This window comes from Amyelois transitella, chromosome 5 (genome assembly GCF_032362555.1).
Source record: "Amyelois transitella isolate CPQ chromosome 5, ilAmyTran1.1, whole genome shotgun sequence".
NCBI classification, from domain to species: domain Eukaryota; kingdom Metazoa; phylum Arthropoda; class Insecta; order Lepidoptera; family Pyralidae; genus Amyelois; species Amyelois transitella.
This window is the reverse complement of record NC_083508.1, coordinates 1,992,065-2,013,106: the sequence shown is the minus strand read 5'-3', so window position 1 is coordinate 2,013,106 and position 21,042 is coordinate 1,992,065. Positions and strand designations below refer to the sequence as shown.

At 36.6% G+C, this 21,042-nt stretch overlaps 2 protein-coding genes across 4 annotated transcripts; both read left to right on the top strand.

The window, feature by feature from the left end:
- The first annotated feature begins 545 nt into the window (after positions 1-545).
- Positions 546-19,858, top strand: LOC106138663 (SH3 domain-binding protein 5 homolog). Of its 3 annotated transcripts, none has more exons than XM_060944524.1 (6): positions 546-872; positions 5,699-5,761; positions 13,112-13,289; positions 17,106-17,224; positions 17,884-17,967; positions 18,213-19,858. In XM_060944524.1, the coding sequence occupies exons 1-6, from the start codon at positions 804-806 to the stop codon at positions 19,122-19,124; spliced, it is 1,425 nt and encodes a 474-aa protein (XP_060800507.1). In that variant the 5' UTR covers positions 546-803; the 3' UTR covers positions 19,125-19,858. The 3 variants fall into 3 exon arrangements, with proteins under 3 accessions (XP_060800507.1, XP_060800510.1, XP_060800509.1); XM_060944527.1 differs by lacking the exon at positions 546-872 and adding an exon at positions 5,259-5,516; XM_060944526.1 differs by lacking the exons at positions 546-872; positions 5,699-5,761 and adding an exon at positions 5,532-5,653.
- On the top strand, positions 866-5,132 carry LOC106138654 (F-BAR domain only protein 2). The gene has a single exon (XM_013339869.2). It carries the CDS (start codon positions 930-932, stop codon positions 3,603-3,605), a length of 2,676 nt encoding a protein of 891 aa, XP_013195323.1. The 5' UTR covers positions 866-929; the 3' UTR covers positions 3,606-5,132.
- Positions 19,859-21,042: the final 1,184 nt, after the last annotated feature.

Here is a 21,042-nt window from a genome sequence, read left to right as displayed (position 1 = left end):
TTTTTTTAAATTAATGAAAAAATGTAGTAAAAAAAGGAACTTTACCTAACAATATAGCGTAATATATATTTTTTTAATTAAATTGATATTTCGTTTTACATAGGTGATTAGTGGCTCGGTACCTAAGTGGTCAACAGTCCAACTGAGTAAATTTTACTCAGATGAACTTTAAACTAAACATAGAAAATATTTTTTTAAAATCTTTTCTAAACATTAATTATTTGAATTTCGTATAAGTCAATTAATCATAACAAAGTATTCTCACGTCCACAATCCACATGTCTGACATGACAATTATTCAGTGATGTTGAAATTTCCCCTTATAATGAATTAAAATTTTAATACTGAATTAGAATGAAACGAAAGTAGTATGCAGGAATCGTGGCAAGTGGAAGAATGTAGCCTATCCCTCCAGGAAAGAGGCTTGATTTATGTATTTAATCATGTATGTAGAACATTAAATCGATTGATTAATTTTAATAGTACTAACACAGACAGCACAAGAATTTAAAAAATCAAACCGTTCCTCTATTGTTTTGATTTGACGTCATGAAGGTGGACGTCATCTTGAATAGAATGAGAATTTAGTATTTTATTATTATTTTGCCTAATTACACACGCTTCGTGAAATTGGTTGCTCAGATCCTTTCTAAAAAAAGTAAATTTAATTACGTCATTTGTATTCAATGCTTGATTTATCCGTCTCAATTAGACTGCAGTGAAGGTGACGCTACATGCGTTAGTTTGTGTTGGTGATGTAATTTACAAGTGATTGGGTTGGGTGGCTTCGAATTCCTAACATAATGGAGGAATCCTCCTTCACAATTCCAGCTGAGGACAATGGTGATTCTGAACTCGATCCTAGAATACAGGTCAGTGAGTGACAATTTAATGATAAACTGTAATCGTCTGCCTTTGTAACTGCAAAGATGAGTGTCAACTTTGTAGATTACTTCGCCAACGAGCACAATGGATACGATATTTTGTATCAAAACATGAAATACGGATTAATCGCTAGCAAAGAACTCTCTGATTATCTCAGAGAGAGATCCAACATAGAAGAGACTAATTCTAAATTGTTGACCAAATTAGCGAAACAAGCAAATAGTAACTGTGCACAGGGTACTTTCGCGCCGTTTTGGAGCGTTCTAAAATGTTCCGCTGAAAAGCTATCCAACTTGCACCAGCATATGTTTCAGAAGGTCAGTGAGCTAGTAAAAGATGTAGCCCGCTATGCTGATGAGCTTCACAAGAAACATAAGGCTGTCAAAGATTCTGAATCGAATACTTTAGAAGTAGTATTACTCATTCAAAGTACTAAACAAGCTCTACAAAAAGCTAAAGATTCATATACGGCTAAGGCGGCTGAAATGGAGAAACTGAGGAAGGATAATGCATCTCCTAAAGATATGGAAAAGGCTGATATTAAGCTTAAGAAACTGCATGAAGACTATAGACAGTTAGCAGAAAAATATAACTTGGTAAAACAGGACTTTGAGAAAAAGATGACTCAAACTTGCAAACATTTTCAAGATGTTGAGGAAGCACACTTAAAACAGATGAAGCAGTTTGTCAATTCCTATGTGGACCTCATCCAGAGCAATCATGACCTCATGGGGCAAGTTCACAGGGATTTTAAACATCAATGCCTTGAATTAACCGTTGAGAAGTTGTTAGAACAAATCCTTATTGAGAAATACAATACTATGGATAAGGCGAATTTAGTAGAGCTACCTCCTTCATTACCAAAACCTAGTTCAGCTAATAACTCAATATCGGAAGCTGATCAGATATCAACAGTCTCAAACGGGTCCCATAAGCCTGCTCAGCCAGCTAAAGCACCAAAAAAAGAACCTTCCTTTGCCACCAAAACTTCAAGGAGAACCACTTCTCTTCTTAATTTGTTTACACCCAATTTCCAAAGTAAAGACGAACCTAGTGGAAGCATTGAAGGAGCCGCACCATGCTCAGCTCCCTCCAGCCCCAGCGGCACCCCGGCCACACCTGTGGCACAGGATAAAGATGAGAACATGGGCCGCACCACTCTAAGAGAATCTAAATGGTTTATGCGCAGTAGGAGAACTAAGACTAAACTGAAGAAGTCTAAAAAGAAAAAAGATGAAATATCTGAAAATTCTACTGCAGGAGATAAGTCTGACTTAGAGGAGAAAGAGGAAGAGGTCCCTGTTAAAGAGGACCTGAATTCTCCCGAGGTTGATGAGGAAGGATACTGTATCAGGCCAAAAGACGAAAAAGGTAGTGTCTATTCTTCTACTGATTCTGACTCTGATGAGGAAAGAGACCGTAAGATTCATGTAGAAATTAAACCTATAAGTAATGGTGGTGCTCCTATGTCGGCCAGTGTGGATGAACTCAGGGCTACTGTAGAGAATATTTCTTTATACAAACTTGGCACAACACGGCGTGGTTCAAATGCTAACGCAAGCAAAGCCAGTAGTGATTTGTTGGATCTTAACTTCTTTCAAAGCCCTACAGCTAGCAACCCTACTTCACCACATGGAAATATTTCCAACCCTTATGCTCCTTTACAAGCGAATCAGTCTAATTTACTAGAGAGTCCCACTCCAGTGTCCACAGCAGATGTCGGCGACCTATTTTCGGAAGTAGGGGAGATGGTCCAGTCTAATTTCCGCACGTCCACTCCCACCACAACGTCCATTTCGTTGCCGCGCCCGCCTTCAAGGCGCTCGGAGGGTGACTTCCGAACTGCCGGCTCGTCAGGGTCTAGAGGTCCTTCCCCACTGACAATAGGAATGGCTGACACAATACCACTGGCTGTAGCTTTTCATGAAATTATTCACGCCTATTTTAGAGGTACAGACGAAGCCAAGTGCCAAGTTAAGATGTCTGGGGACATGATGTTGTCGTTCCCCACGGGCATCGTCGGCGTGTTGGCCAACAATCCGAACCCGGCGAAGCTATGTTTCAGATTGAAAAACATACACAGGTTAGACAATGTTCTGCCTAATAAACAGCTTATTAGTATTAACGCGATGATGTCTACACGAGACTCCACCGTCCTTGAGTTCAACATGCAAGCGCTGACGTCACTGCTCAAGCGGCAGTCGGAGAAGAATCCTACGGCTCAGTATTTCAATGTAGACATACTGAAATATCAGATACGTCCAAAGCCGGGCGCCGCGTCATGCCCCTACCAGTTGGTGGCTTACTGGAAATGCGAAAGAGACCACACCGACTTGAAAGTGGATTACAAATACAATTTACACGCGATGAGCCCGCCGTCGCCGCTTCTCAACGTGTCTGTTTGCGTGCCAATGAGCGGTGCGGTCAAGAACGTGATAGCGATGCCGAAGAACACGTGGAACGGTGAAAATGAACAGGCGCTGTGGCGTTTCACGGAGTTGTCGCAGCACTCCGAAGATAGAGGCGTGGGATCCCTAAGGGCGCGTTTTGAGCTAGGCAAGGGACCGTCGTCTAAGGCTACAATATCTGCGCAATTCAATTGCGAGGGCGCCACTCTCTCTGGCATAGAATTTGAACTGATAGGCAGTGGCTACAGATTATCCCTCGTGAAACGGCGATTCGTCTCTGGAAAATATATTTGTGATAGTGAGATGCACTGATTGGTCCAAATCCTTATGAAATCACATTGTAGATACTTGTAAGAGGTTTTGGTAAAAAAATGGTACACATTTTTTTAATGTATATGTTTGGTACCTCGGACTGTTTCCTGTCCACAAAAGTTAACTTTGTATCACAATATAAGTTCGCCAATATTCATAGTTTTAGTATGTTTTAAAGGATTTAATATTTTAGGAGGTATATTCACAGCATTATTAACTTATTTGTGCCATTTATGCTAATATATATTATATCACATTTTTTTAAAAGATATAATGCACAGGGATTTTATTTAGTATCACATCACAATAAATTAGGATTTCGTATCAGTTTTGAATTATTTATACTAAAATGTCAGCGTATTTTTTTTTATTGTTTATTAATATTCTACTATTTGTATTGTATTTGTATTGTAGATTGTCTTAAAAATATTTTTTATTTAATTATCAATGTTAAAAAAAAAATAAGAACCTACATACTTTTTCGTTTTTTTTCTTGGCAATTACATAGCATCTTTTTATATTTTTGTTGAAATATTATCCCTTTTATAATTACTCTAGAAATTTAACAAATAATAGTATTATAAATGGGCCTAAAAACGCAATAAATTATTCTACTTACAGCCGCAATAACACTTTGTAAAAGATGGCTTTATATATATTATACTTATATTACTACTATACTTACTTTATTATATTATACTTACTTTATTTCAAAACACATTCACTCACAAATTAATAGAAATTTTTTATTTCAAATATCTAACTATATTGACCGACTTCAAAAAGAAGGTATTCGATTTGTTGCAAATTATATATTTTTTTATTTAGGTTCATTGGAATCTCTACTAGTATTTTAATTTAGGTATTGTATTGATTTTGTGGTGTAAAACATATGATTAATTTTTGCTAGGGTAGTTGTATTGTATTCAGTTAGCATTTAGTGGTCAACCACCGTTAAGTTAAATTAACGTTACAAATATTGTTGTTTACATATTATTATTATGTTTTTGCACTATATGTTACGTATGAGAGATTATCACTATTTTAGTTTTTATTTACTAGTAATCTCATATATCTTTTTCAACATAAATATAGTCTAATGTAATAAGATGCAGGATTCTTTCCAAAGCCTACCGGCCTAAATAATGAGTATCTTTTGCTGTAAAAATATTTATAAAGACTACCTTTACCAAAAGTGAAGTGTTCATTGTATAAAATGTCTAATTTTAACACTAAATATAGGACAAGCAAATACCTAATAAATACATTAAACCATTCCAATTTTTAATATATTAATATCTAACTGAATCTTATAATTAAGTATGATTTTCAAATAACTTGCTGATAGCCAGTGATTCCCACTTTTTTTTTGCAATTATATCCAAATTCACACTTATTGTAGGTAAAATTTGCGAAACTATAACTGTATGCGTGAAAAGTATTTTTGTATTGTAAAATTTAACGCATGTATGATTCTGATATACTGTATTCTTTATTATTTCAATAAAATGTAATTTAGTATTATTATTTGTGCAATTTTTATTTTCTATCGTCCATATTGTCAGGAAAGAATAAGTAAGTAATACTGTTATTTATAAGTAGATTGCTTTTAGGGACAGGAAACAATTCGTGAAAAGTTTACATCACACTAATAACTGTTATCGTTAAAATTTAAATTAATAATAATCACGTGACAATAAAGTGCAAACCAATCATAGTTATCCATTCTTTTGAAACGTTACCTGATTGGTGGATTTCTGCACGGCTCTCCTTCCGTGAAAGCGAATCTTTAGTTCATATTTGACAAGTGTTGACGATAACAGATAACAAATATATGTTTTGATTTGCGTGTTTACATGAGAGATAATAACGTGTGCGCGTTAATTGATAGTGGTGTGGATTTTTCGTAAGGTACGTTAAGATAGTCTGACCGTGTAAGATAAAATAGCGTTACAATGTCTGAGTTTTCTGATAATTGTTTAGCGAAATATCGGTTGTTTCCCGTTCCCAGCTGTTGCTTGCTGTTGCCTTACGCATGCGAGTATTATGTGAGTGTTCCATGTGATTGTCTGAAGTTCTTCACCAATTTCCAGGTGGAGCTGGAGAAATTGAACGCGGCCACCGATGAAATAAACAAGCTGGAACTGGAATTGGATGTAAGTTTAAATAAATAAATAAATATATATATCTACGGGACAAATTACACAGATCGAGTTAGCCTCGAAGTAAGTTCGAGACTTGTGTTACGAGATACTAACTCAACGATACTATATTTTTAAATAAATACTTATATACATAAACATCCAAAACCCAGGCCAATCAGATAAAGTTCTTTTCTCATCACGCCCTATCCGGGATTCGAACCCGGGACTTCCGGTGTCACAGACAAGCGTACTACCGTACTACCGCTGCGCCACAGACAGAGGCCGTCACAAGTTTATATATTCGTTTATGATTTTTAGTTCAGGCAGTTCATCGTCCTGGCATTATTACCTACCAATTGTGAATTATTTTATTCTTTAGGAAAGCTAAAAAAAAACCTGATTTTTATAGCGTAGTAGCTTTTACAAAACCTAGCGTCTACAGAAGAATACAGGTTTTTCGCAAATTCCACGGGAACTTTAGATTTTACCGGGATGAAAAGTACCATATATCCCTCTCCAAACTCTTAACTTTAAGAAGGGTGGTTCAGTAGATAACGCGTAAAGAGACAACAAGTAAGGGTGTAATTTAAGTAAAGATGTTATTAGATTAACCCGGTCAGGACAAATTAGACTAATCCAGCGACACCTCTAAACATCGGTTAAAAATGCGTAATTCTTATTGAAATATAGGGTACAGAGTGTGTGCCGTTCATTTTGTCGCAAATAACTAGCCCTTTTACCGCCCTGCCACATCTGTAGGGCTTCGCCATAGGACGCAAATAGGTACCTCACAAACTATTGATTTATAATATCCTCAAATTGACGTTGGAAAGTCAATTGGCGTCAAGGTTGACATTGTTGATTTGTTCATGTAATAGTTGACTTATCGTTTTACCGGCTGACCCAGCTACACGATGCTGTTATTCATTAAAATTACTTTAAGTCATACCAAAAAACCAATATGTGATATCTCTAATAACTTATTATTTGCTAGGTTTATACGGAGGTCTTAAAGGAGACTCCTAGAGGACTTATAGGCGGACTAGGAGAGGCCAGTGCATATAATTAAATCAAACTGACACAAATCATTTAGGATTTTACCTTTTATAAACTGGTGCAACATGTTGAACAGTATCAAGCTTTCTCAAATGACAATATCTTAGCAATACATTAAATAATTAACGTCAAACCTAGGGCTTTGATTGTCGACAAGGAATGATTGAAAGAAATTACCAATCTTTGATAGCAAAGTTAGACAAGATGGCACTAGTTATGAATAGTCATAGTATGGCAGAGAGAATTATATTATTTACCATTAGTGAATAACATACAAACTATACCCTGTTTAACGTTACCGCATCAGCGAGCTATTGATGAAGGGAAATGGTCCATAAATCATTCATAGTTAAAGCCAAGGCTTTCTTTGATGGCTGCTGTATCCGCACACTGGTACTGAATATTTATACGGTCATGGTCGTAGCAAAGTCGCTACGTCATTTTGCGAATTTTCATGGGATTTTCCGATTCTGAGTTTGTCAAAGGTATGAGGCTCGGCATTTGAACAAATATCGATTATCGACGAAAAGATGTGCCTTATCTGGGCTGGGCAGGTATATTTATTTATTTAAACTTTATGCACGTAAAATGTACAATAGGTGGACTTAATGCCACAAGGCATTCTCTGCCAGTCGAAGCTTTGAACCAAACTGAGATGGACGTACGGGTGGTGCGATAACTGTAAAAGAAATAATAATAAAAATACGAATAATAGATTACTTAATACACTTACATATATAGTTTACATACATAAGTATGGCTATAGATATTTACTGTATATAAAATAAACATACATATACTACATAAGTTGGATGATTGTGTAGAGTTAAAAAATGTACTGGTCAAAAAGATGTTTATGGACTTGCTCCCTGAAAGCAAATCTGTAAGGCGCCTTCCGAATAGATTCAGGAAGGGAAGTCCACAGTCTTTAGTTATAGATTTGATGAGAATTATAAGTCCATACTGCTTTTGTTGCCTGCATTCGCGGTATTTAGCCAGATCTCTTAAATCGGCATGAATGCAGGTTGCAAATATTAAAGAGTTTGATTTTCTCTTCTTGACGACATTAAGTTACACCACCGGACAAAGTGGAAAGGGAAATGTCAGAACATTGACCCTAAAAGAGAGAGAAATTGTTTTACAGATTTTTACAGAAAATTAAACTTCCAAATATGTATTTTTCTCTGGATTGTCACTTGGAGCAAAATAGGTAAATACCTATTCCAGGAAGGTTGACATGCTCATTATCAACATGGGTCTTTATTTGGGTCACGTATGTATACTGGCCTTATGCATATTTAATTTGCTAAGTAGCCACCTGTGACGCCGCAACATTAATACATATAATCAAACCGCAATGATTTTGTAAATAATATATTGGGCCCTTGTGATTTTGTACGTTATTTTAGGTTTACCCGTATAATACTCGTATACAATTTTTATCCGGAACAATATTTGTATAGTTAAACTACATGCTCGGTACATGTAGTTATTCCCAACGTTGTCTTTTAATATTACAAAGCAATAGTAAAAGACAACGTTGGGAAAGATTTAAAAAGGGCGACTAAGGGATAGGCTTTTAAACTTGGGATTTTTCTTTTACGCGATGGGCTAGCAACCTGTCACTATTTGAATCTCAATTTTGCCATAAAGCCAAACAGCTGAACGTGGCCTATCAGTCTGTTCAAGACTGTTGGCTCTGTCTACCCTGCCAGGGATGATACTTAAAGACGTGATTATATGTAATAATATTAACATATAAAGTTGCTCGTCTACGAAAAGATTCCCAAGTTTATTAGCTTTTCTCTTAGTCGTATTTTACGATATCCATGGTAAATATATATCGTGGTCCTATTCAAATCTGCCGGGAACCACACGGGACGGCACTTAGTATATTTTACTACGGCAGATGAGTTTCAATACACAATGTGATAACCATGAAGTGTCTTACTGCTACTATTACTATTATGCAAATAAGCAACATTTGTGAAAGGAAATGCGTCCACATTCAAAGGGTGTACTACAATGCGCTAACCTCAGCCGCAACAGCCGTGAACAAGATGAAAGAAATCCTGTTAAGAGCTTCGTAGGGTTGCTCGTAACAGGTTATTTAGATGATATGACTATGATATAAACTCACGTTCATTTTGTCCGTGACATCTTAAAAGTTAAGAAGTTTTACGCGAAGCGAAAGAAGTAAATATTTCGAAAAGCAAACTTCAGGCTCCGAAGCATAGTATATTTGGATAGTGCACATATGCAAAAATTAGAGACATAGGTACATAAAATCACGCCTTTTTCACGTCTTTCGCTTCATCCACATTCATAACTCTCTTCATTAAAGCTCGGCAGTTGGATTTATTTTAATTATTTCCCAAGAGACATCTTGGTAAATAATAATAAATCTGAAATCTTGAAAATAACGTTTTAGATTCAATTTTTTTCTGAGATATTTACTCTTCTATTCTACATAATGAAAGTAGTTATTTGCGTGTAAATACTAAAAACAAGACCTAATTACCATGATCAGACTATTGTCTGATCATATCATGTTAGATCAAGTCTTAGGACCTACGAAGAAACCATGAAGAAACCATAATTGTTACATTTTATGACAACCCTAGGTCCTACCGGTTCGATCCCGTTACCTGTGGTCTTTTTACGGCCACACCGTACTTATAGCATGCGTGACTAATGGTCGTTTTGATGCTAACTATGTTGTGTTCATAAATTATGAACTGAACAATTACTTACTACTAGGTACTCATATTGACCGGCGCACCTTGGCAGTGTCTATGTATGTTTGTATGTACCATTTTCGCATACTGCGTTCATTATCTAAATGTATTTATCTACATATAATCACGTCTCTATCCCCCGCGGGGTAGACAGAGCCAACAGTCTTAAAAAGACCGGCAGGCCACGCTCAGCTATTAATTTGGCTTTAAGATAGAATTGAGATTCAAATAGACAGGTTGCAAGCCCATCGCCTAAAAGAAGAATCGCAAGTTTATTATCCATTAGTCGCCTTTTACTACATCCATGGGAAAGAGATGGAGTGGCCCTATTCTTTTTTCTATTGGTGCCGGGAACCACACGGCACTTTCCTATAAAATTGAGTGCAGTGTCGTAAATTATCCTTGCTTTTTTTTCGGCCTTACTCAAGTTGTAATTTTTACGTGTATATTTAAAGTAACATCCACGTATTCGATAACCCTTTTTCGTACACGACCCTATCAGTCAGAGTCCTATTTGCTTTTGTTTTGCACAGCTTTTCCAATTATGTTTTTCCATAGCCAATTTTTTAAAATTTTTAATGCGGTATTGTCAATAATACTCGTACTTCCTTTCGAGATTCGATTCGACGTATAAATTTTCCGATATAAAACATCTATTAGGTATATACCCGAAATTGTATGTGTTCAGTTTATGACTATTATTATTTGTATGCTATGCTTGTACAATAGTCGTGTCAAACAATACCGTTATGTCCTCAGCTATTGAACATGCTAGGAATGTTCTCAATATAGGTATCACCAATGTAAATAAACAGGCAAGGTAGTAATTTTATTTGGCAGAAAAAATCCAACAATTATATGTATTTCAAACAATAAATTTTAAACACTTGATTTTTCTGTCTACTGAGACATACATACATATACTCATGTCCATATCCCTTGCGGGGTAGACAGAGCCAACAAACAGACTTGAAAAGCCTCTATCATTAAGCCAAACAGCTGAACGTGGCCTATCAGTCTTTTCAAGATTGTTGGCTCTGTCTACTCCGCGAGGGATAAAGACGTGACTATATGCATGTAAAAAAACATTCAGATATTGAACGCAGTATGCGAAAATGGTACATACAAACATACATAGATACGGCCAAGGTGCGCCGGTCAATAGGCGATACGGCGAGGTCGCCCCGCGCAGATTAGCTCAATTGTTGTGCACACGCTAGGGTTGTCACTTTTCATGCGAGGTAAACAGAGCCAACAGTGTTAAAAAGACTGATTGGCCGCGTTCAGCTGTTTGGCTTAATGGTAGAACTGAGATTCAAATAGTGACAGGTTGCTAGCCCATCGCCTAAAAGAAGAATATCAAGTTTATAAGCCTATCCCTTAGTCGCCTTTTACGACATCCATGGGAATGAGAGGGAGTGGTCCTATTCTTTTTTTTATTGGTGCCGGAAACTACACGCCATATAAGGTTCAGATATACTAGATACGAGAATCATCCAGATCTAAGAAGAAAAGTGACAGAAATATAAAAAGACGCTAGCATTTCCTTTACTTTAATGTTGACAAAGGATGAATAAAATACGAACATTCATAAACCGGGTATGAGGACTAACGTCAGAAAGGAGAAGAATGTATGAAAAAAAAACCACCCTATTTTACATAAAACTTACGACTTGTAACCGTTTGATTTGTAAGAACTGACCACTAAAATAGAATCGCAGATTTGAGTTCAACGGGTTTTATACTGGATGCGCAATAAATATATGGCAACCCTAGCCTCAGTGGGCGTTGAATGTTATTTAACAGATGTTTTTATCATTATTAGCGGCTCTACTGGACCTGCATGCATATCAAACTATCCAGTTGCACAAAAATTTAGTTTCTATAGGCCCTGCGTCACAAATCCAGACCGGTTTATTACCTTAATATTGCCCGAGGTCGGCGAATGCATTTGTTGTTTCTTATAAGTCTAGTTTGAATAGGACATGCTTCTATCATTGCTTCTGAAGGCACGTATGTCCTCTTTTTTATCTATTCAGTTCTAACATGAAGAGACTTATTTATTTAAACTTTGCTGTACAAAATACAAATGTATATGTAGTTCAATTGGCGGACTTAATGCTAGAAGCATTATCTACCACTCAACCATTGGGTCTGACAGATATACATAGGTCAAACTAAATAAATAAATATATTTATACCTTTACAAAATACAATACTTATGACTTCTCACTCCCACATAAAAATCAGAATAATAGTACGATTTGTATTGAAATCACTTACAGTTACTATTCTTGAATGAATGAATGAAAGATTTATCACTACATAGTATAAAACAAAGTCGCTATTTTAGTCTGTTTGTCTGTATGCTTAAATCTTTAAAATTACGCAACGGATTTTGATGCGGTTTTTTATAACAGGTAGAGTGATTCAAGAGAAAGGTTTTAATGTATAATTATTTCCGAATTTTGCACCCGTGCGAAGCCGGGGCGGGTCGCTAGTTTCAAATAACACAACGTACACAAGCTTCTCAAATACATAACATAAAATAAATAAAATAGAACTTAACTCCAAGCAGCTGTGCGCTGCAGCAATTCAAAAAGGTCATAAGTTCAGCGGATTTCTTTGCTCGATATAAATAAAGTACTGGTTTTCAGCAATAACAGTTTTAAGCAATAATATTCTTTTGGCATAATCGACTATGTGCGCGTGCTAATCCGGCTGCAAGAAGTAGTTTATTATGAACACTAGATTTGGACATTAAAATAAAGAAATATCTGACAAAACAAACATATCAATGTTTAGGATTTAATACACCTACTTCTGGCCTCTTATCGCATCTGGTTTACAATTATGGAATATTTTATCAACTAGTTCGTGATGCCGCATTCGTTTTAGGTTAAATACATTTTTTGGTGACATAAAAATGTAAGAATTCTCAGCTCTTACGCTCAGGGTGAGGAAAACCTGGACTTTCTGTTGGTCACCATGATCCAAGTTAGATAAAGTGCAAGATTATTGAGGTTAACGGGAGTCACTACGTGTTTAAATATATGTTTTGATCACACATATTGTTTGTGCCGTGTGGTTCCTGGCACCATTACAAAAAAGAATAGGACCACTCCATCTCTTTCCCATGGATGTCGTAAAAGGCGACTAAGGGATAGGCTTATAAACTTAGGATTCCTCTTTTAGGCGATGGGCTAGCAACCTGTCACTATTTAAATCTCAGTTCTATCATTAAGCCAAATAGCTTAACGTGGCCATTCAGTCTTTTCAAGACTGTTGGCTCTGTCTACCCCGCAAGGGATATAGACGTGACCATATGTATGTATGTATGTATGTATATTTGTTCCGCCGCTTCTTCTACACATGCGCTTTGGAAGCGGTAGTAGTTATAATTAGATTTAAGTTATGTGACGTCAATAAGTGATACCTTGTATCCAATTTTGAAAATAAATCTATTCTATTGTTTGTGATGTCTTTTTTTTGGAAAATACGGGAGCGAAGTCCTGCACAAAAGCTGGTAGATTATACATTCGTAAACTAACATCCATTCTAATTCCAGGAGTCCATGAAAACGTTCCACATTCTCCTCAACGAGACCTCGCGCCGTCTCCAAGCGCTGACCAAGCGACTCGGGACATGTGTGGACAAGTCTCGGCCGTATTACGAGGCTGTCAACGTGGCGGCAACCGCCAGGGCGGAGTGCCAGAAGGCTGCGGTTCAGTTCCAGAGGGCTAGTGGTAAGGAAAAGCCTTTTTCAAACTTTTAATTCATACTTACATAATGTCTGTTAAAGTCTGTTATGCTTTGGTAACTCTCGACTATTATTTAGAAAATTAAGAATAGGTCAAACCGTACATTACCAACTACATACATTGTTACAATTACATTGTTGACTGGCAGAGATCCCTTCATGGGATAAGTCCGCTATTGCAAGTGACTATTTCTTGTAACTGTGTAAATTTCTGTGCAATAAAGATATTACAAAAAACAAACATTTTACGCAGGCGTTATGCCTGCAACATACACACGTCTTTCAACCTTAGGGGGAAGATAGAGCCAAAAGTTAATAATCTACATCTAGATTAATATGGCTTTCTGATATCATAAGAACAGAAAATTCATATTTATTTACCAGTTCAACTGATATCATGGGTGATGTATATACATAGAAATAATGGAAAAAATCTTCTTTCACATTACAATAAATGCTATGTATTTCGAAAGGTAAATTCAATAACAAATAATACTCGTACAATAGACGGTTGAATCAAGATTAAAATAAGTCAAAATAGTGCCATTAAACGATGATTTATGACCACAAATATCGGAAACCGGCCGGCGTGACGCCGTGACCGTGACCTTGACCTTGGCCGGCCAAGAGTGACCGGGGCAATATGAATCCCACAGGAAGTTATTTATCGCTATGTTATCGTAGAGATAAAGCAATTGACGGTCGAAATTTGATGTATGTTTCACATATAGAAGCCTTATATGACTAAACTAGTGGCCGCCCGAGACTTCGTCCGAATGGAAACCCTATCAATCCCGCGGGAACTACGGGATAAAAAGTAGCCTATATGTTATTCTGGGCCTTCAGCTACCTACATACCAAATTTCATCGTAATCGGTTCAGTAGTTTTTGCGTGAAAGAGTAACAAACATCCATCCAACTGACGTACTCAAAAATTTCGCATTTATAATATACTAGAGGCCGCCCGCGACTTCGTCCGCATGGAAACCCTATCAATCCCGCGGGAACTCTGGGATAAAAAGTAGCCTATGTGTTATTCTGGGTCTTCAGCTACCTACATACCAAATTTCATCGTAATCAGTTCAGTACTTTTTGCGTGAAAGAATAACAATAATCCATCCAACTGACGTACTCAAAAATTTCGCATTTATAATATAAGTAGGATCTAATACATACATACTTACCATCACGCCTGTCTCCCGGTAGGCAGAGACTATGAATTTCCACTGGCTACGATCCTCACAGACCTCTCCCGCTTCCTCCACACTCATTACTCTTTTCATGCATATTCGACGATTACGGGTACTCCTAACATTTCCCTTTTTCAAGACATTCGAAATTTGGTTCTTAAAAGTCCTTAAAAGACGAGGTTGGTCTTTTACACTAAATTTAATACATACATATAATCACGTCTATTTCCCTTGCGGGGTAGACAGAGCCGACAGTCTTGAAAAGACTGATAGGCCACGTTCAGCTGTTTGGCCCAATGATAGAATTGAGATTCATATAGTGACAGGTTGCTAGCCCATCGCCTAAAAGAAGAATCCCTAGTTTATTAGCCCATCCCTTAGTCGCCTTTCAACATTCATGGGAACGGGGTGGAGTGGTCCTATTCTATTTTTTATTGGTGCCGGGAAACACACGGCGTTAACACACACCACAAAATCTAATTAAGGAACACAGGTGATTAAAAATAATGAATGAGTATAAACTGATACTGATTAATTAAAATTAAAACAATATTATACTCGTATTGAAATAAAATGCTACTCGTATACAGCGCGTTTCGCTCTCTGCAAATATTTATTCACTTACATTGAAATACCGATAGCGATAGTGTTTTTCGAGTTTTTAAGCCATAAGTAGTTAGGTACACAGACATTTTGCGCGTTACTTTTGAACTATTTACCAGTTTGCCGCCATGTTGATATCATTATTTTTTTATTGTAGTAGGTAACTTTGACATAATGTTTAATGTGAATTAGTGATATTTATATTGTATTGATATTTTTTGTACCAAAATTTGAGACATAAATATTAATTGTTTTCTATTCTACAAAATTTGTGGAATCTTAAGAAACATTTTGCTTCATTTTTTTTTAACATGTCTTTAAATGTCGCGAAGTTTATAAAAAGACCACCCCATATCTTTCCCATGGATGTCGTAAAAGACGAGTAAGGGAAAGGCTAATAAAATTGATATTCTTCTTGTATACTAGCAAGCTGTCACTATTTAAATCTCAATTTAATCATTAAGCCATACGGCTGAACGTAGCCTTTCAGTCCTTTCCAGACTGTTGGGTCTGTCTACCCCGCAAGGTGTGTACCACACGTGATAATGTATGTATGATATAGCACGCGTGAGTGTTTTTTCTCCGTTTAGCTAGAACTTCGTAATGTGTTAATCGTGCTAACAGTAATGCATCACAATGCATTCATTGTTTCTTCATAGCTTATAGAACTGACTAAATTACCACTTTCTCTCGGGAAAACTGGTAATATGTAGTCTAACTTTCTGTGAAATAGTTTTCTGATGTTAGCTTATCTTACTAATATTATATTATAAATTTAAAAATGTGTCTGTTTATGCCGTCATGCCTAAACCGTTGGAGTGTTTTGATGTAATTTTGTGTAAATATTCTTAGTTAATTTCTTTTCCAGTCACCATAGCTTGGCTTATTCATGAAAATTGTTAACACTCTAGTCTTATATTCCCTCTATCGCCGGCTCCTAGCCACATAGCCCACATTTCCACAGAGACTGACGGAACATAAGAACGAACATACATACTTTTATTATACAGCTGTAGATACTTTTATTATGACATCGTGTATTTTTATTAGCAGTCCCTATGTCAGTGGAGTTCCTTGATAAGCGACATCCTGCGCGACGCTGCGCAAACATCTATCACGGCAACAGAAGTATTTTAACCCCAGTTAAAAACAAGGGGTGCTAATCTGATCTGATATCACTTTCCCGAAGATGTAGGCAGAGACTACATGAATAGATTTTTTTAATGGGTTTTACAGTTATTGCTTAATGACGTTACATTCCTACTCAACACGATATCTATATACTTCTCTCTTTCTCTTGCTTCATCTACATTAGGATACATATTTTCATGCAAGTTCATTCGTAGAATTATGATAAATTAATGTGTAAATTTCCAGATAATGTTTTGATGTTTTTTGTCGCTAAAAAGCATAGATTTGCAATCGAAAGTCATGTACGTAACATAAATATTGTACATCAATACCTAAATGTAATATGTACTTTTATACTAAGTATTCATTAATTACGCTACCCGTTTCATAAGCAGAAAATTTTAATTTCAATCCGTTTGACTGGAATATTATTATAATAATATGTATAATGAATTTGCCGTGTGGTTCCCGGCACCAATACCAAAAGAATAGGACCACTCCATCTCTTTCCCATGGATGTCGTAAAAGGCTACTAAGGGATAGGCTTACAAACTTGGGATTCTTTTTTAGGCGATGGGCTAGCAACCTGTCACTATTTGAATCTCAATTCTATCATTAGGCCAAATAGCTGAACGTGGCCATTCATTCTTTTCAAGACTGTTGGCTCTGTCTACCCCGCAAGGGATATAGACGTGACCATATGTATGTATGTATGTTGACTGGAAGAAATCACAGATACTCCGACTTTGTCATGATGCTACTTATGCGTTGAATTTATCTATACTTTCTTATGCGTAAAGAGGTTACATACAGACAAAATAGAGTCACATGGTCGCGTCAGATTGTATCCTGGTCCTATGATCAACTCCTTGTCACAGAGCTACACGCAGCCGCCAAAGAGACAGTGACCCTGGCTGAGCAGCGGTTCGTGAGCAAGCAGGACGAGTGGCAGTTCGACAGCAACTGGCAGGAGGTCCTCAACCATGCCATCATCAAGGTAAGTGGCCTGGAATATAATTTGGACTGATATAAAGCACCTACGCAAATGCTATAGACACGCCGGTCATACTCCTTCATACATCATCTTTATACATACATATGGTCACGTCTATATCCCTTGTGGGCTAGACAGAGCCAACAGTCTTGAAAAGACTGAATGGCCACGTTCAGCTATTTGGCTTAATGATAGAATTGAGATTCAAATAGTGACAGGTTGCTAGCCCACCGCCTAAAGGAAGAATCCCAAGTTTGTAAGCCTATCCCTTAGTCGCCTTTTACGACATCCATGGGAAAGAGATGGAGTGGTCGTATTCTTTTTTGTATTGGTGCCGGGAACCACACGGCACATCATCTTTATGTCTGTTTTTAAATATTTATCCAAAAAATGTAAGTTGGAAATAGTTTATTTCAAAGTGTTTTTGTGTCCATCATCTATGTATTAAAGATTTTGTCTAGTTGAAGATGTAGTTGCTCTTTGTACGCACGCAGTGCAATCCAAAATATGCAGAATGTGCAGTTTCCAAAGATGTGACGTAATCTCATAATAGTTTAGCAATATAAGATTGGTTTGCTTTGTTTTTATGTGCTATATAATATCCTTCATTGTATAAACAATCTGTCTTACCATTAAAATTTGTATTGTATTTTGAATTCCAGGTAATGGACGCTGAGAAGAGGAAGGCGGAGAGCGGTCGCGAGCATCAGAAAAAGGCAGCAGCGTATATTGCGGCCGAAAGAAAGGTATGCCAACATTGTTTTTTTAGATGATCGGTTTTTGTATTTTTTACTCAAAGGCTTTAGTCAAAGGTGAAGCCTCAATTCCTCTCTAGAAAAGATGTAACTGGACAAACGGCTAAGTTCTGGGACAAGGAGTGGTTACCTTCCTCTGTACATTTTGGAATTTATACACATGTGTTTGTTGGGCATATTTAACAAATTAAACCCAATACCCTAAATTGCGAGTAATTTTGACATTTATTTGCCAGGCGACCCAGTTAGAGGAAAACTTAAAACGCAACATCATAAAATCCCGCCTTTATTTCGATGAGAAAAAGCTTTGCGACGAGCAACTGCAGACGCAGAACGAGAAGATTGAGAAACTACAGCGTCTCATAGCCGACGCCAAGTTCCGATACTCCAAGTCCTTGAAAGCCTTAGAGGAAATATCCGAAGAGATTCACAGACGCCGGGGTGAATATCCACCGGGGAAGGACACGGTCCCGGTGGGACCCAGAGAGCCAGGCGTCGGGGCCGAAAGGGACCCTATACATGATGAAATGGCAACAGAACATGAAAAGGACGATGAATCTAGTCTTCAAGAGCTAAGATTGCGCGTGAGGGAACTAGCTTTGAAACCTATAGATAGAAGCGACGTAGAAACTGATGAAGCCTGGGCGTTAGAGCTGAATGAAACAATCAACAAGCTGGACCAGTTGCTCATGATGAAGGAGAACAACCAACAGAAGAGATCCAAATTCACAGCCAGTTCCCCGAGGAACTCGAGCGCCCCAACAACCAGTACCAACACCGGCAGCAAATATATACAACCTCCAAGCGACTCGTGGAAAACCGAAACGAATTTGTCAAGAACCAAGTCTATTAGTAGAGAGGTCGTTTTCGAGCATAGTAATCCTCCGATAAGTAAAACTGAGAAATCTAAAAGCATGATGTCTTTAGATGTTTTGTCGTTAGCTAGAGATGCGGCGTCTATGGACAGAGAGTCTTATCTCAAGGCAGTGATAGAAGATAAATCTCCAACTGGGACGTATACGGAGAGCAATTCTGACAGGAATGAGAGTCCAGATGAGATTTTGATGGTGGAGTGTGACTCGAGCGACTCCACTCAGAATCCTGTGATCAGAATGACGAGTTCTATCACTGATAGTGATAATAGTTAAATCGATGTTGTTTTTGACATCGGGTATGATGTGAGAGATCATGAAAGTCTTTTTTTACGATTTAGTATTGATGATATACCTGGGAGTATAATTTGTCTTATGATTGAGTAAATTTTAAGTATTTTTATTATAATTAAAACTATAGAAAGTGAATTATGTGTGAAATTTATTGTAGCCATGCTCGATTATTTTCTTCTGTCTGTTTTGTGTTTCTAATGTCAATTTATAAGTGTTAGGTTTTTATAAAAGTTAAAAATAATAAAAATTATCGAAATAAACTTTTGTATTGATGTGTAGTGTAGATTAGCTAGTACTCGTTTTAGTTAACTTTTATTTAGCTTTCAGTATTTTTTGACATCCGGTTTATTTTTCGTAATTCGTCGCAGTTTGTTTTTGAAATTTGTTTGGGAGGATTCGGCCGTATGTATGTTGATATACGAGTATGTCTCAACCATATCATGGTCGCTAACAAAAAATATCCGTTATGTTTAAATAAGCGATGTTTATAAATTTATTTAGGTAATTAATCATAGAGCGCCATATTTCTCCACCGAAGTAGCTCACAAATATTTATTATTATTGTACACTCACTAACGGTTGTATATTGTTAAAAATGCCAGAGATTTCACACTATTCTGATGCGGTATGTAAGTTAAGAAATTACTACTAACGCCTCAGATAGGGCTAAAAGTAATTGCCATATTTGATTGTCTCCAGTCTTAAAAGGTTTTTTTTATAAAACCGTTGTTTTGTCGGTCTCATTCATAATTCTTTCGATTTCGTTGGACGAATGTGAAATGAATGTAGTCTACATTCCATGCTGGTCTGGTAGCAAAGAAAAAACGTGCAGTTCCGTGCAGTTTGTAAGTCTATAAAGGGAAAGGCTAATAAACTCTCCTCTCTCTTCTCTTAAAAGGATGGTCTTCCTGTCGCAATTTAGATCTTAATTCCGTCATTAAGCTATACCGCAGATCGCGGCCTTTTCACTCTTTTCTATACTGTTAGCTTTGTCTACCCCGTAAGAGAAAAGGACGTGATTATTTGTATGTAATTTTGAAATCAAATAAATAAGGAATACCCAGGCCGACTAAGGTATAAAGAAATAGTTTGTAATTATTTGTCTTATACATACATTATTCAAGAAGTCAATCCCAAATATGACGGGTAACTAGAAGACTGCGCATACGGTTGGTACTTATTGAAGGTTGTTTAGTAATTAAGGTAATTTGCACGGAGGTAGAAATTTTGCACCGGCCATGTATTTATTGACCGGTATATTTTTCTTGCTCAATACTTTCCATAGACTTTTGGAGTTGAAATAAAAAAGGTACTACTCATAGCACTGTGAGCGCCATTTTAAAAAATAGGTTACTTTATCCCTATGGGCATGTATTACTTTATTAGTATTTTTAAAAACGCTCATTATTGAAAATGGCAACTTAGTAAATTAATTTTATTTCAATGCGAAATAATAATTTGATTGATGATTGTGGGTGGGTGGATCCCAATATTATTGATTTATTTGAATGGTAAATGTTTAACGGTGGTTTTTGGGATCATTCTGATGCGAAAATTCGTTTGAGTAATTAAAAATACTAATTTATTTGTGAATGTGGGTGTGAATACGATATTTTTAACATACTCATATAGTAAGCAAAAAATATTTTAGAATAAAAAAAAATTCAATGTTTTATGGAAAAATAATACATATGACACATGGTGCAGTAGTTACGGTACATATTTGTAGAATTAAAAAATACAATTGGAATACTGAAATTTGATTTATATAACTTTATATGTAACAGCACGGTCTTATGTAAACTCATTCCATTTTGTAAATTTAATCAGATTATCGCCATTACAGAACTGATTTAATGGTTTTTTTTTACATATTTCAGTGTATACTTTGTGTCTAAAA

Coding starts and splice junctions, on each gene's coding strand:
- LOC106138663 (XM_060944524.1), top strand. CDS start 804: ATGGAGGAATCCTCCTTCACAATTCCAGCTGAGGACAATGGTGATTCT. Junction 873..5,698: donor AACTCGATCCTAGAATACAG/GTCAGTGAGTGA, acceptor ACCAATTTCCAG/GTGGAGCTGGAGAAATTGAA. Junction 5,762..13,111: donor AGCTGGAACTGGAATTGGAT/GTAAGTTTAAAT, acceptor TTCTAATTCCAG/GAGTCCATGAAAACGTTCCA.
- LOC106138654 (XM_013339869.2), top strand. CDS start 930: ATGAGTGTCAACTTTGTAGATTACTTCGCCAACGAGCACAATGGATAC.